Here is a 13,545-nt window from a genome sequence, read left to right on the forward strand (position 1 = left end):
CCGTCACCACAACAGAAGGCCCGCCTCTCCATTCATTCGATTGGACAATGGAAAAGAACGCGAATGACGTTGGGCGTTTTTCCGCTCAGAGTTGATTTTTTTTTTTCAACTTCACGCGCTCAGAGCGCTCCTGCATAAACGCGAGGCGCAGCAGGCGGTGAAAACGCGAGGCGCCTGGGCGCATAAGCAGCGCGTAGAACGCTCACTGCCAACAGAAAACCATTCAAAAGAGGCGCCTCCAACTGCAAAAACGCGTTCGGTGTGATCGCGGCCTCTATCTGCCGCTCTGCCTCCCGCACACACACACACACACACACACACACACACACACACACACACACACACACACACACACACACACACACACACACACACACACACACACACACACACCGCCACTCACGTCACTTTTTTAAAATCCCCTACGGCGCGAAACATGAGTCCCGCAAACGCAGCGCCGAAGAGCTTGTTGTATGTAATCGTAGGACAAATGGCTCCTTAGTTTCAAATGGTAACTTTGGGTACAAGGTGATCGCTTTGAAAATAAAGGCGTTTGTCTAGGTTAGAAGCTCATTTGAAACATTGCCACGGCTCATTTAAGAAAATGACAGCTCCGAAGAGACGCCGCTTTAGTTGAGGTAACGTTAGTGCTAACCATAATAAAGAAAGATGATGATCATCATCACCTTATCGGTTACCACTGAAATGTAGATGTAATGTATTTCCAAATCTAAGCCCATCTTATGCGGAATGTTGCCTAATAGACTGCAACATGATAAAACCAATGGATAAAACAGGCACCTTCAGAATGCGTAAAAGACGCACCGGCACTTTTTTTTTTTAACCGACTACCGACAACTTTGACCGGTTAACGTTGATACGGTCAACCACCGGTCAAACGGTCATCGGTTAACATCCCTATGCACAACACATAAATATCAATGTAAATAAATATGACGTTATAAAACACATATTTTAAATTAAGTAAAAAACTTACTTCTTACGTTTCCCCGTTAAACGCGACCTCTGCGTCAGCACCGCATCGCAATTCAAATCTGTGAGAACGTTAAGGCTCATTTAGGCGCGAACAGCATAACGTTATGAATATCATGAAGTATTATCTTATAAAATACATATCACAACTGAGATAAAACACTTACTTTCGGTGTTTCCTTGATAAAACCTGTCTCCTCCGCATCGTGAGTGAAAAAAAAATCTCTGAGAAAAAGTTAGTAGGGATGTACACAGCACTCTGGTCTGTTCCGTATCGCGAGTGAAAAAATATGTCTTTGAGAAAAGTTTAGCCGCATACAGCACACACGTCGTTATTAAACAATATGATATTGCAAAACACATTTTGTGAGTAAGATTAAAAGATGTATCTCGCTGTTTCAGGTCCTCACATGCTCCGCATCACGAGCAAAAAAAATGGCGTAATTGAGCATTGTTACATGGTTTATTCGATTTTATTCAAATCAAAATTTTTGATTACTGACAGAAACAATCGATTTACGATTTAAAAATTAGTAAATTAGTAAATCGTGTAGCGTGATTCGTTTTAATACTCTCCTCCCATAAATTTAGTGTCTGTAAGAGAAACTCCTACAAATGCATATTCAATAAGGTCAGGGGCAAAAATAACTGTCCATGCCTTTTTAGCACTAATTCTTTACTGCATGTCTTTATTCAATTCTGACAGTACTATTTTAACACCAAAAGACGGTTTGCACAGATGCAAGTGGCTAGTAAATCTGGCCCTTGTTCTTTAAAATGTCAAAAAGCTAAAGCTAGCTCCAGGCCTAGGTTCACCCTAGTTGATCTACCACAATGCAGACACATGTGTTTGGACTCTGAATTATGGATTTTAGCAATTTTGCTTTGCTCCCTTTCTCTAGTTACCGTGTTTTGTTAAAAAATGTGTAAATGAAAAAATGCATGCTGTCTCATAATGCAGTGTTTTCTTAATTGTGTATTTATTGAATTCTGCAATCACAGAATCATAAAATCCTGTTGAAATACTTGACTAATTTCATCCAACAGGCCTCCTGAAGACCTGTACTAGCAGTCTACTAAATTCATTACATTATTCCCAGAGCATTTCGTATGCTAACCACAATTGTGTCAAAATGTGTGAGCATCATATATTAAAGTAAAAAGTCAATAAGTCAAGTGATAGAATCGAAGACATTCTTTTTTCAACTCTTTAACACACAAACAGACACAAATAATCAGTTTTCTTGGAATTACATTTATTTTTTTCGGATTGGCTTCCAGCAAACTAGCACACTGTACATATATCACATAAAACAACCTTCAATAAAGATATCTTGAGTAAATCAGCTGACCTATTGCACAAATGCTCTTCAACTGTTTCTGAAGTGTCCGATGTGAAATTTTCTCTTCTAGTGGTGACGACAGAGGTTTGAAATAGGGAAGAAGTGTGAGAAGCGAACTAAATCTATAATTAAACCTTCATCATAATACAGTTTATACGGCCTTAGTCATTCATTGTCTTGCTTAATATACAAGTGAAGCATATCCTGAAAGAGAACTGAACAAACAGAAAGAATGCAGTCACACATTCGTCTGACAGGCCAGCTTACGGGATCCTGCAGGGAAAGATCACACGACTTTTCATTCCGTCATCCTGACTGGCTGATCAGGATTTTGTGAGAGAAATCAGAGCCGTGATTGGTCAGAGCCTTTGGCAGAATAACGAAAGCATTTTTCGAAGCGCAGCATCTGTGAATCACTATGATATGTTTCCTCGACATATCACAGCAAATTGTCTTCCCAATCATTTTTGATGCGAAAATAAATACAACGCAAATCAAACATTACTTAAAAATGTTGTTTTTTTCACAATTGGAGGTAGTCAGTACTTGAATATAATATGTATCAAAATCTACATGATGACACACACTGTTATATGCGAATCTAGGAGTGTGTATTTGCGCATACACATTCACAATATTGAACTGTCTGTCTTTAAGGCTCAGCAAGACTAAAGGGAAGTTATTTCTAGTACTCTCCTGTATTATAATGCAAGCAATGCAGATTTGTGTATTCAAATATCTACTGTACGTGAGGGTTCATTTACAACCTATGAGCTGTTTTCTTACTAAACAGACAAACATGCAACAGTGAGATACATGAGACGGGATACGTGATATGACTCCGCATGAACGATATATTCCAAACGATATAAGACGCTACAGAGCCAAGAAGTCTAGGAATGAAAGTTCTGGAGCTCTACGAAGATGGCGAGGGCAGGACGGCTGCATGCAGACAACTGGAATATCTGCAGAAAGCGGGAAAAAATGAGAATCTGCAGAGCACACCAATGAAAACATCAGTTTTTTAGCTCATTATATGTAAATGCGCTGGCTTACATTAAACGATTAACTGGCTGCAGTCTCCTGTTGCATGATGTAGATTCGTGAAGCATCGTCAACCATGCTGCCACAGTGAACATCGCTCCTGAAACAGAAGAAGTGAGCGTAAACATACTCAATGCAGCTGCGCTACCAGTCTAACATTTTTGAATTGATTTAATTTTTTTCTCTTCTGCTCACCAAGCCAGCATTTATTTGATCCAAAACACAGCAAAAGCAGTAATATTGTGAAAAAAAAAAAAAAAAAAAATCAAAGCTACATTTTCAGCATCATTACTTCAGTCTCCAGTCAGTGTTACATAATTCTTCAGAAATCACTCTAAAGGCCTTTCAACTCAGCGTGAAAAAGCGGAATGAATATTGCACGCGATGACGTGCTGGAATAAAACAACAAATTCATATGGATGCTTCCACATAGACTGCAAACAAAACATCACATAAAAAAGCGAATGTTTTTTTAACAACCAGTCTGACTAATCTTTTCAGTTTCGCAAAGCAAAAACACAGCCATCCAATACGATTTGAGCATTACATCACGTGCCCAGAGCAGCTGCTGGTGGTGGTGCTGTTTCGAAAACCAGTGTAAACAAACACAGAAGAAGAGTATTTCTAGAGAGAAGAGGATGCGCTCTTGTTATTATTGCATCTGAGAACAGATGGTTATTCTTGCATGTTCTTAATATAATTTCTATTAATTCTCCACTGAATTATGTGATCTGGAGGAGAACGCTGTCTGTTTTCATGAATTAGCAGAAGGCGAACAATCGGTTCGCGCTCGGTGTGAACGCACCATTCGTCTGCGATTCGCCTCGCGTTTTTGCATGGCGCTCAGTGTGGAAAGGTCTGAATATGCTGATTTGCTGTTCAAGAAATATTTTTTAAATATTATATACAGTGCCTTGCAAAAGTATTCATACCCCTTCATTTTTTTACTTTTTGTTTTGTTGCAGCATTATGTTAAACTGCTTTAAATTAGTTTGTCCCCACATCAATTTACACTCCATACACCATAATAATGACAAAGCAAAAAAACAGATTTGCAAATTTTACAAATTTATTAAAAATAAAACACTGAAATAAGTACATTGCATAAGTATTCATACCCTTAACTCAGTCCATAGTTGAAGCACCTTTACAGCCTCAAGTCTTTTCGGGTCTGATGTGACCATCTTTGCACATCTGCATTTGGCAATTATCTGACATTCTTTGCCTCACCTTTTCACCTCTCCATCTCTGTCAGCTTGGATGGGGGCTGGCAGACATTTTCTAGAGTCCTAGTTGTTCCAGTCGTCTTCCATTATGGAGAATGCTTCTGTCAACCTTCAATGCAGCAGATTTGTTTCCGAACTCTTCCGCAGATCATTGCCTTAAAGGAGAACTCCGGTGTGATTTTGACCTAAAGTGTATTGAATCATGATACCGAGTGTAAACGTACCTTGCATATCTCATCTCGTCTTGTCCACTGCTGTCCGAAATCTGGGGTCAGTTAGCCGATGCTCACAACAGCTTGTCAATGATATTCAATCGGGCATCGAAGGAGCCATGTAAATAAATCACTGTTTTACGCCATTTACGAGGCACAAAGTAGCTCCAGACTTCATTGGTAGACTTCCAAGGGCCCTGACATTTAAAACGAGACATTGAGAACTTAGAAAAAGCACCGGTAGTTTATTTACAAGTAGATTTATACAGACAGTAACCGCAAGAAGTTTAGCGGCCGCCGCCATCTTAAATGTAGTCACGATAAGTCGAGTGTCGAGCACCAAGGAAACTACAACCTGGTACGTTGATAAGCTGATAAATTCCTTGGTGATCGACACTCGACTTATCGTGACTACATTTAAGATGGCGGCGGCCGCTAAACTTCTTGCGGTTACTGTCTGTATAAATCTACTTGTAAATAAACTACCGGTGCTTTTTCTGAGTTCTCAATGTCTCGTTTTAAATGTCAGGGCCCTTGGAAGTCTACCAATGAAGTCTGGAGCTACTTTGTGCCTCGTAAATGGCGTAAAACAGTGATTTATTTACATGGCTCCTTCGATGCCCGATTGAATATCATTGACAAGCTGTTGTGAGCATCGGCTAACTGACTCCAGATTTCGGACAGCAGTGGACAAGACGAGATGAGATATGCAAGGTACGTTTACACTCGGTATCATGATTCAATACACTTTAGGTCAAAATCACACCGGAGTTCTCCTTTAACACAAGTCTGTCACTGAGCTCTACAGGCAGTTATCTTGGTTTTTGCTCTGAGATGCATTTTCAGCTGTTAGACCTTTTCTGAGAGGTGTGTCTTTCTAAATCAGACTCATTCAAATGAATTTGCCACAGTTTAACTCCACTCCAAGTGTAGGAACATCTAGAAGCAATATGAATGCTCCTGAGCTGAATTTCGAGTGTCCCAGAAAAGGGTATGAATACTTATACAATGGGATCTTTTCAGTTTTTTATTTTTAATAAATTTGCACAAATGTTAAAAACCTATTTTTTGCTTTGTCATTATGGAGTAGGGAATGTAGACTGATGTGGGTAATTTAAAGTAGTTTAACATAAGGCAGCAACATAACAAAATGTGAAAAAAAAATCAAGGGGTATGAATAATTTCGCAAGGCACTGTATATATCCTATTTTTAGAATTTGTTGATGAATAGAAAGATCCACAGATCAGCATTTACCTGAAATAAAAAGCTTCAGTAACATTACCTTTGAAAAGCTTGGAGTCAGAATAATCTATATATTTTTAATTATAGAAATCAATACTTTTATTTAGCAAGGATGCTTTAAATGGATCAAAAGTGTTGATAAAGATGTTTATAATATTATAAAAGATAGCTATTTCAGATAAATGCTGTTCTTCTGAACTTTCTATTCATCAAAGAAAATGAAAAAATTCTACTCAGCTGTTCTCGACGTAATAATAATAAATGTGCTTTGAGAAGCAAATCAGAATATTAGAATGATTTCTGTAGGATAGTATGACTGGAGTAATGTTGCAAAAAAATTAGCTTTGAAATCACAGAAATATATTTCCTTTTAAAATATATCCAAATAGAAAGCAGTTATTTTAGGTAGTAAAAATGTCACAATATTACTGTTTTTGCTGTATTGTGGATCAAACAAAAGCAGGCTTTGTTTTATTCTTTTAAAAATGCATGTAAACAAGCTAATAAAAACTTAAATATTGAAATTAAAATTCTCAGTTTAGACTTTAGGCGACAAAATGCAATTGAGTCTTGTCTAACGTAAGTCAATACACGTCGTCATGATAGATACGAGTTTCACTTACCTGTTATCATTAATATCTGTACTATTTCCTGAAAAGCATAAAGAAGAATAAAAGGTTACTACTGTTACAAGCAAACAAATATGCTGTATCCACTACATTTTTTAACGTGAGACTGGGTGCAGCCCTTTGTAATGTAAATGTGCATGGCTTCAGGTGTCATTCACTTTCAGTTATTTCAGCTATACACAAAAACAGTCTGCTATATGCCGCTTTATATTTGAAAACAGGGCCTAAATTGAACACTAGTAAAAGTCGACATTGGTGAGTATATGTAACAGCGTCAATCGCTAGTTGGTGGGTAAAACTTTTATGAAATATAACAATGCAATGTAGTGAAAACAACAGCCAGTTTTTAAAGAGATTCGCTGTTTCTGACGTTAGCAAATAAAATAACATTTTCTGAACACAAGATCATCGTGATTAGCTGTTTAAGACAAGAGCGAATCAAATAACAGAATACAAACGGACTGATGCGGTCAGAGCAGTGTGATGGCCAACTTGTCCCTAGACACGCTTCTAATAACTTTCACCTGAGAAGATATTGCAGCTGCATTTCGGAAGATGAACTTTTTCTTTCTTTATTCTTTATAACTCGAGAATGTGGCCTAAACGGTGCAGTGAAGTAAAACATGCAAAATGGTTTTGGTAAGTTACCTCGTAAACGTAGACTTAAATGAGTTATAAAGTCTTTTATGACCGTAAAGAGTTTAGAGAAAATCGGATATGTTTCAGATTCGTGTTATGTGCATCTGGTTTTAAAGAGACCGCGTTGCTTTTAAAGTGAAACCTGTCTGCTGATGTCTGTCATTGATGTAAATCAAAGAAGAATTTGATATTTCAGAGCCTAAAAATAAGAAATAATAGCTTTCAATTATACTGTAATGTTGAATGGCCACTAATAGGTAAGATTGCGGGAAAATGCATTAAATAGAGACACCAGTAGCAGGACAAACTAAAAATATTGAAAATATGTTTTGTCATTGTAGTAGTAAAAGAAACATTCATGGCTGGTAAAAAAAAAAAAAAAATTGGCCGGTAAATTTTATCACATCACCAGCCATTGGCAGGTGTGGCAAAAAGTTTTAGGCCCTGTTTGCAAACGTATTTGTTATATTATTTACTTGTAACGCAAATAGTTTGCCCTTTTACTGCACTTTTTTCTCATAGTTATTTACCTGAACATGAAGTCTTGCACATTCGTAAAAAATAGCTTACTTTGGCATTGAAAAATAAGGTGGTGAGGAAAAAGCGGTTCTGGGCTTACGCTTACATAATGGCTATGCATCTGCTTTTTAAACCTACTGGTCCTGAACATTAGAGGCCCAAAGACAAGGTACGTCTGTACCAGGTAGAGATTTCACAATAACAAGATCCCTGGGTAAACTGATCACTTCTATTATAAGCTCCTCATTTCTGGTCCAGTTGTGCTTAAAAACACTGGGCTGGTTGAATCTTTGAAAACAAGAAATTACTTTTATTAATGTTTGAGATTTTGAACTTTGTTACATTAAAGACTTGTGGACAGTTGGTAAGGACTGCATTAAATGTTAAACTAAGTTACAGTCATAAATACCTGAATGCATCATTTTGGTTGTTTGTGGGCTGCTTATGTAGTTATATGATCGGTTACATGACTCTCAGGGTTGTTTGTGAGGCTCATAGATCTCCTGGCCAAGTATCAGCAGCATTTCGAGTGGACAAATGGTTTTAGTGCAGTCAGAGCACACACACACTCACCGTTCTCCACGTCGAGCGGACAGGAGCTCAGTATGTCTATGGATCTCACAGTGCTGTATCCAACACTGAAATAAACAAACGCCAGATGAGAAGAGGAGAAGACAGCAGACAGACAGACTGGAACTGGAGAGGGAGGACAGACACTCACGTGTTGGTTTTCTGAACCGCAGATTTTTCCTCTTGCTGGAAGAGAGCATTGCTGTAGGATGTGGCAGGTTTGCTTGCGCGTGTGGAGGAGAAGCTGGTGGGAGACGTGGCTGCGACATGGTGTCCAGGTCTCACTGGCTTAGCTGTCAGAGGTTACGCACAAAACAAAACAATATTGAATTAAACTGAGCAGGGAAAATTCATATTTCCTTTTGTAGAACTGCTTCTTAGTAGAAACTGTGTTTTGTGTTTCACACACACTGCAAAAGAAAACGCACTCTTTTGTGAAACTAAGCAAAGGCACAATACCGATCTGAGCTGCATTGGAACGCCGCATGGGATAACGAAGGCGCATGGCGTCGCGGATGCGCTCCACCTCCTGCTGGTAGCGACGGCGGTCATTCATGGCGCCCTGTTTAGCGTCCTTCAGTGCTGTCTCCAGCGCCCGAACCCGCTCAGCCGTAGAACGAAGACGCTTCTCCAGCTTCGGAAGCTCACAGCGCAGATCTGCATTATCACGTACCAGCTGCACACACACAGCAGAGCAGGCCATGAGCAAACAGTATTAGCAGAAATTATAAATAAAACCGTTTTTACCAGGGGTTAAAACTCTTTTTTTTTTTTTTTTTAGGAAGTGGGTGTATTTGTAATTACAATTGAAAACACAAAAGCTGCATGTGTATACTGTTCACATATGTGTTGGATGTGTTTTTTCATACAGATAGTACCATGTGAAAAACATCAAGGTAAATTTATACTAAAAATTCATACGTTATACTTTTTCTAATTGTTTGATAAGCATCGTCACTGAAAATATCACTGGTGCAAATGATACTGAATTTTTTTCAATTGTTAGTCTCCATAAACATGCTGTGCCTATTGCTCACTCTTACATGATAGAAAAGTACACATTGAGAAAGCCTAAATTAAGTCTGTTCATCTGTTACGTCTCTTCGAAAGACTTAGATTAAACCACCTGATTCATATAGATGACTTTTACAGCATCTTTAGGAGCCTTCTGATACAACAATTTAGTTGCATGGACTTTCAATGGCTGCACAAAAGTGATAAAATATTAAAAACACCTTCATTTGCGTTTTAAAGTTGAACAAAAGTCTTATTGATTCGGAATGACATGAAGGTGAATTAATCATGACAAAAGTCTGGAAATATCAAAACAATGCATGAATCACATCTGGAAAGGTTAAGCTAAGGTACTGTTATTATTCATGCACTGTGATCATAGAAACACTTTGCTCAATGGAAAAAAAGTTAATTTATTTGTATAAACTGTCACAATTAACAGTTTAAGAATGAATTTACACAGACATGTGATCTGTACGATATACACATCCTCACCTGTTTATGAACCTTTGTAAGCTGATCCAGGTTGTTCTCAAGAAAGGAAATCTTCTGTTTCTGAGTGTTAGACCCCCCACTATCATCAGGTCCAATTTCTGTACTCTGTGTGAGGAGAACATGTCAGAAAGACATGCAACAGCGGAACATCTGCGAAACAAAATATCCATTTTCTCATGTGGAACTGACTTTTTTAACCCGAGTCGTGAGGTCTTGAACGAACAGCTTGCGCAGGTTGTGGAGGGTCTGGAGTTCACGGGCCTAAGACAGAGACAGAAACAGCTTTATAAGACCACAAACATGTCTATGAGAGTCAAATATCTGTTTTAGTTACTAACAAACAGTATTAACTTTTTCAGGACATGGCCCTATTGATGAATAGATGCTGAATGTTAAAGCACGTGTATGTGGAGCAACAACGTAACTACAAGAGTTGGATCTGTTTAAAACATCTTGCATCGCGTCCTTCTTCTGATCGAGGTAAATATAAGTCTTCATTCAGAAACAAACTGTAACCAAGATGAACTTGAAGTCATGTTGCTTTGTTGCGGTGATGTGGGAGTTTCCTCGTGTACAGATACTCCGGTCCTTGCCGCGCTTGTAGCACATGGCTAATTTGAATACCAAAGAAATTTCGCTAGTGGGCGTGATCACATTAAATATAATTAGTTACAACTGGAAAGACTAGACATCTCCTTGGTTTCATATAGGTTACTTTATCACAGAATATTTGTTTTCGATAAACCTTACTTCGTTTAAAAGCTTTCTGCAGATACCACTTTTCTGTTTGTGTGCTGAGTATTCACCGAGTTTTACTGATTTAAGTGACGCATTTCTAAAAGCAGTTCGCGGAGACAGAGAAAACAGAAATCACCCTGTTCGTTTTCTTTATTCTAAAAAAAAAAAAGCACAACTTTCTGTTTTTCTTGCGAGTGTGCACAAATAAAAGTACACACTTTACAGTTTCCAATGATGTATATCTCTAATTTGTATGACTGAAACCGACAGAGCATTTTTAGTGTCTTTTACGCTGATCTAAAAAAAAAATAAGCTGGTATCGCCGGCGATTCAGCCGTCCCCAGGGAGTTAACAGTTTTCCATTAAACAGAAATAAAAATGAATGTTTGTTAAATCCTTTTCACAATACCAGCACCTGTCACTGTCACCTTAGGAGTTTCTCAATCTTGATGTTTATAAAGTCACTCTATGCTGTAAGAGACTGTTTTTAACATTCATTGAATATAAGGCCATGAACAAACATATCAGAGATTCTGCAGTATTTTGTCAAATTAAATATTATGTGGCGTAACCTACTCTGTCTAGAACTGTCTCACTCATGCTGTGTACATTTTCATGTCTCAATCTGAATGTTTTGACTAAAGTTGACTTAAAACATCTAAGCTTATCATCAGCAACAAGAGTCCAATCACAAATTTTAATCTTGTCTTTTTGTTCTTTTGGGGACAGACTAAAGATTAGGGGACAGAGAGCAAAGATCTGCCCTGTGGAGATTTGTGGCATCATCCACTGTAGAGACTGTTGAGGGAAGTGGGATCAGTGGACATCCTTGGACATCCCTGCACCAGGCCATCATTGGGTGTGGCAGATCAGAGCAATCATGGCTCCTACTCAAGAGAAAGGGCCCCAGCTGGTCTCCCAAATGAACAAGTAATGGGGGATGGTAGAACACATAGAGTATATACTGGAGAGGATTTGAGGTCAGTCAGCTAAACACTGACAACCCTTTCGAAAAAGAAGTTTATTCAAGTGTGCTATTAGTATACTTCTTTTAAATTAAAATAGGAAAGTATACTTTTAGTCTACTTTTTATGTACTTCTCAGAAATGTGCTTTATATACTTCTCATAAATATAAAATGACATTGTATTCTTGTGCTCTGAGAATCTGTGTTTTCATTGTTATATATAGGGGCGCTGTTACACATCTTCTGAACAGAATTTCCAAAACACAAGTGAAGAAGAAACTGAAACAACAGATGCTTCCACATGTAATCTAACACAATCGTCAGACATAAAACTGCATCAAAACCTTAGATATGGAAAACTGTGTAACGTTATGGAATAAAATGTCCACCCATGAAGAGGTAATAATGACTGTAAAGCTTTAGGGTGTTGATAAAATCCATCTACGTTTCGATTATCAATAATAGTCTTTTTTTTAGTTTTTGTTTAAAATGTTTATCTGTTCATTTATTTATGAAACTTACCCACATTCAAGTGTTTATAAAAAAAGAATGCATGAAGCTACAATAAAATGTTTTTTGTTTATACCCTGTTCTTTCTTTTGATGTTTTGTATGTTCAGATATTCATGACAAAATATATACAAATTAATACCTAAATAGGGACATAGTAGTACTTAAAGTATGATGTAAAGTTCACTTAAAGAAAACGTACGAGTATACTTGCAGTATAAAACTACTAAACTAGCAGTTTACTGAGACTATAATAAAATGCATAAAACAGTTTTTAATTTGTAAAATATCAGTATACCTATAAGTTCACTTTTGGTATACTTGCAGTGCATAGATGTAAACTAGTGTGTACATCTGTGTTAATCTGTGTACTGTTATACTTAAAGTATACTTAAAAGTATACTTTTATATACTAGAAAGTGGGCCAATTTAGTCCCAAGGAGTATTGAAATAGTACACGTAAGTATACTACTACACTGATATTTGTATACTTGCTACATAAAGTATACTTAAAAATATATTTGAACTTCACTTAAGTATAATTAATAAAATAAACTTGAAGTATACTTCTTTTCCCTGCTGAAGAAAACAGCATATGCTGGTTAGGTAGGTTTTGGTGCTGGGATGCTGGTTTTAGCTGGTTTATGCTGGTCATCTTGCTGGTCAAGGACCAGCATAAACCAACAAATACCAGCATCCCAGCACCAAAACCTACCTAACCAGCATATGCTGTTTTTTCAGCAGGGTTTGGTAAGGGAACCCCAATGTGGTAAAGTGTAGATAAGTTCTCTCTGTACAAAAAAACTGTTGAATAAGTGGAAGTGTATGTGAAACTTACAACAGTCTCCTCAAGGCGCTTAAGATCCTGTTTAGACTGCTCATTTCTCTCCTGCTGAAACCTGATGAGAAACCATTGTTAACACACACTAAACAGATTCATTACAAACTACAGCCTCCCTTTACACTCGACACTATCATGCAAACGCAGCTGATTTACAGTCTCAGTGTATTTGTGCAGGAGTGGAAGAAAACGTACGACAGCTGCTCCAGGCAGGCGCTCTTGGTGTCATCCTGCAGTTTCAGGTTACTGAGACTGGACCGCACGTGAGCCAGCTCCAGCTCCAGAGCCTGATTCTTACTGCGAGACACGTGGTGACAGCATTAGCACCTCTTACGCTAAAAGGCTTTCATGTTCATCTATACAGGAAGTAGTTTTAGTCTGACTCACTCGGTAAGGTCGTCGATGTGTCGCTGCTTCTCATTAATTTCATCCCGCAGGTGGCTGAGCTGTGTCTGACGAGACTCCGCGTGGAGAGCTGGACGGACAATGGCCTTCTGCATAAACACACAAATATACACATGCACTGATTCATGTGATGACAATCTAATCATATTTGACACCTCC

At 38.0% G+C, this 13,545-nt stretch overlaps 1 protein-coding gene across 1 annotated transcript in view; it reads right to left on the reverse strand.

The window, feature by feature from the left end:
- Positions 1–2,228: 2,228 nt before the first annotated feature.
- The window catches only part of kif5aa (kinesin family member 5A, a), a 40,472-nt gene continuing 29,155 nt past the window's right edge, over positions 2,229–13,545 (reverse strand). Inside the window, exons 19-29 of the mRNA XM_073845218.1 lie at positions 13,369–13,475; positions 13,177–13,278; positions 12,979–13,039; positions 10,117–10,188; positions 9,928–10,032; positions 8,878–9,094; positions 8,570–8,711; positions 8,422–8,486; positions 6,685–6,712; positions 3,393–3,480; positions 2,229–3,301 (exon numbers count right to left, since the gene is read on the reverse strand). Coding sequence (XP_073701319.1) covers positions 3,402–3,480; positions 6,685–6,712; positions 8,422–8,486; positions 8,570–8,711; positions 8,878–9,094; positions 9,928–10,032; positions 10,117–10,188; positions 12,979–13,039; positions 13,177–13,278; positions 13,369–13,475 — 978 coding nt within the window. The 3' untranslated portion in view covers positions 2,229–3,301; positions 3,393–3,401. The remainder of the gene's footprint in view (positions 3,302–3,392; positions 3,481–6,684; positions 6,713–8,421; positions 8,487–8,569; positions 8,712–8,877; positions 9,095–9,927; positions 10,033–10,116; positions 10,189–12,978; positions 13,040–13,176; positions 13,279–13,368; positions 13,476–13,545) is intronic.

The sequence above is a fragment of the Garra rufa genome, chromosome 8, assembly GCF_049309525.1.
Source record: "Garra rufa chromosome 8, GarRuf1.0, whole genome shotgun sequence".
In the NCBI taxonomy this organism is placed as follows: domain Eukaryota; kingdom Metazoa; phylum Chordata; class Actinopteri; order Cypriniformes; family Cyprinidae; genus Garra; species Garra rufa.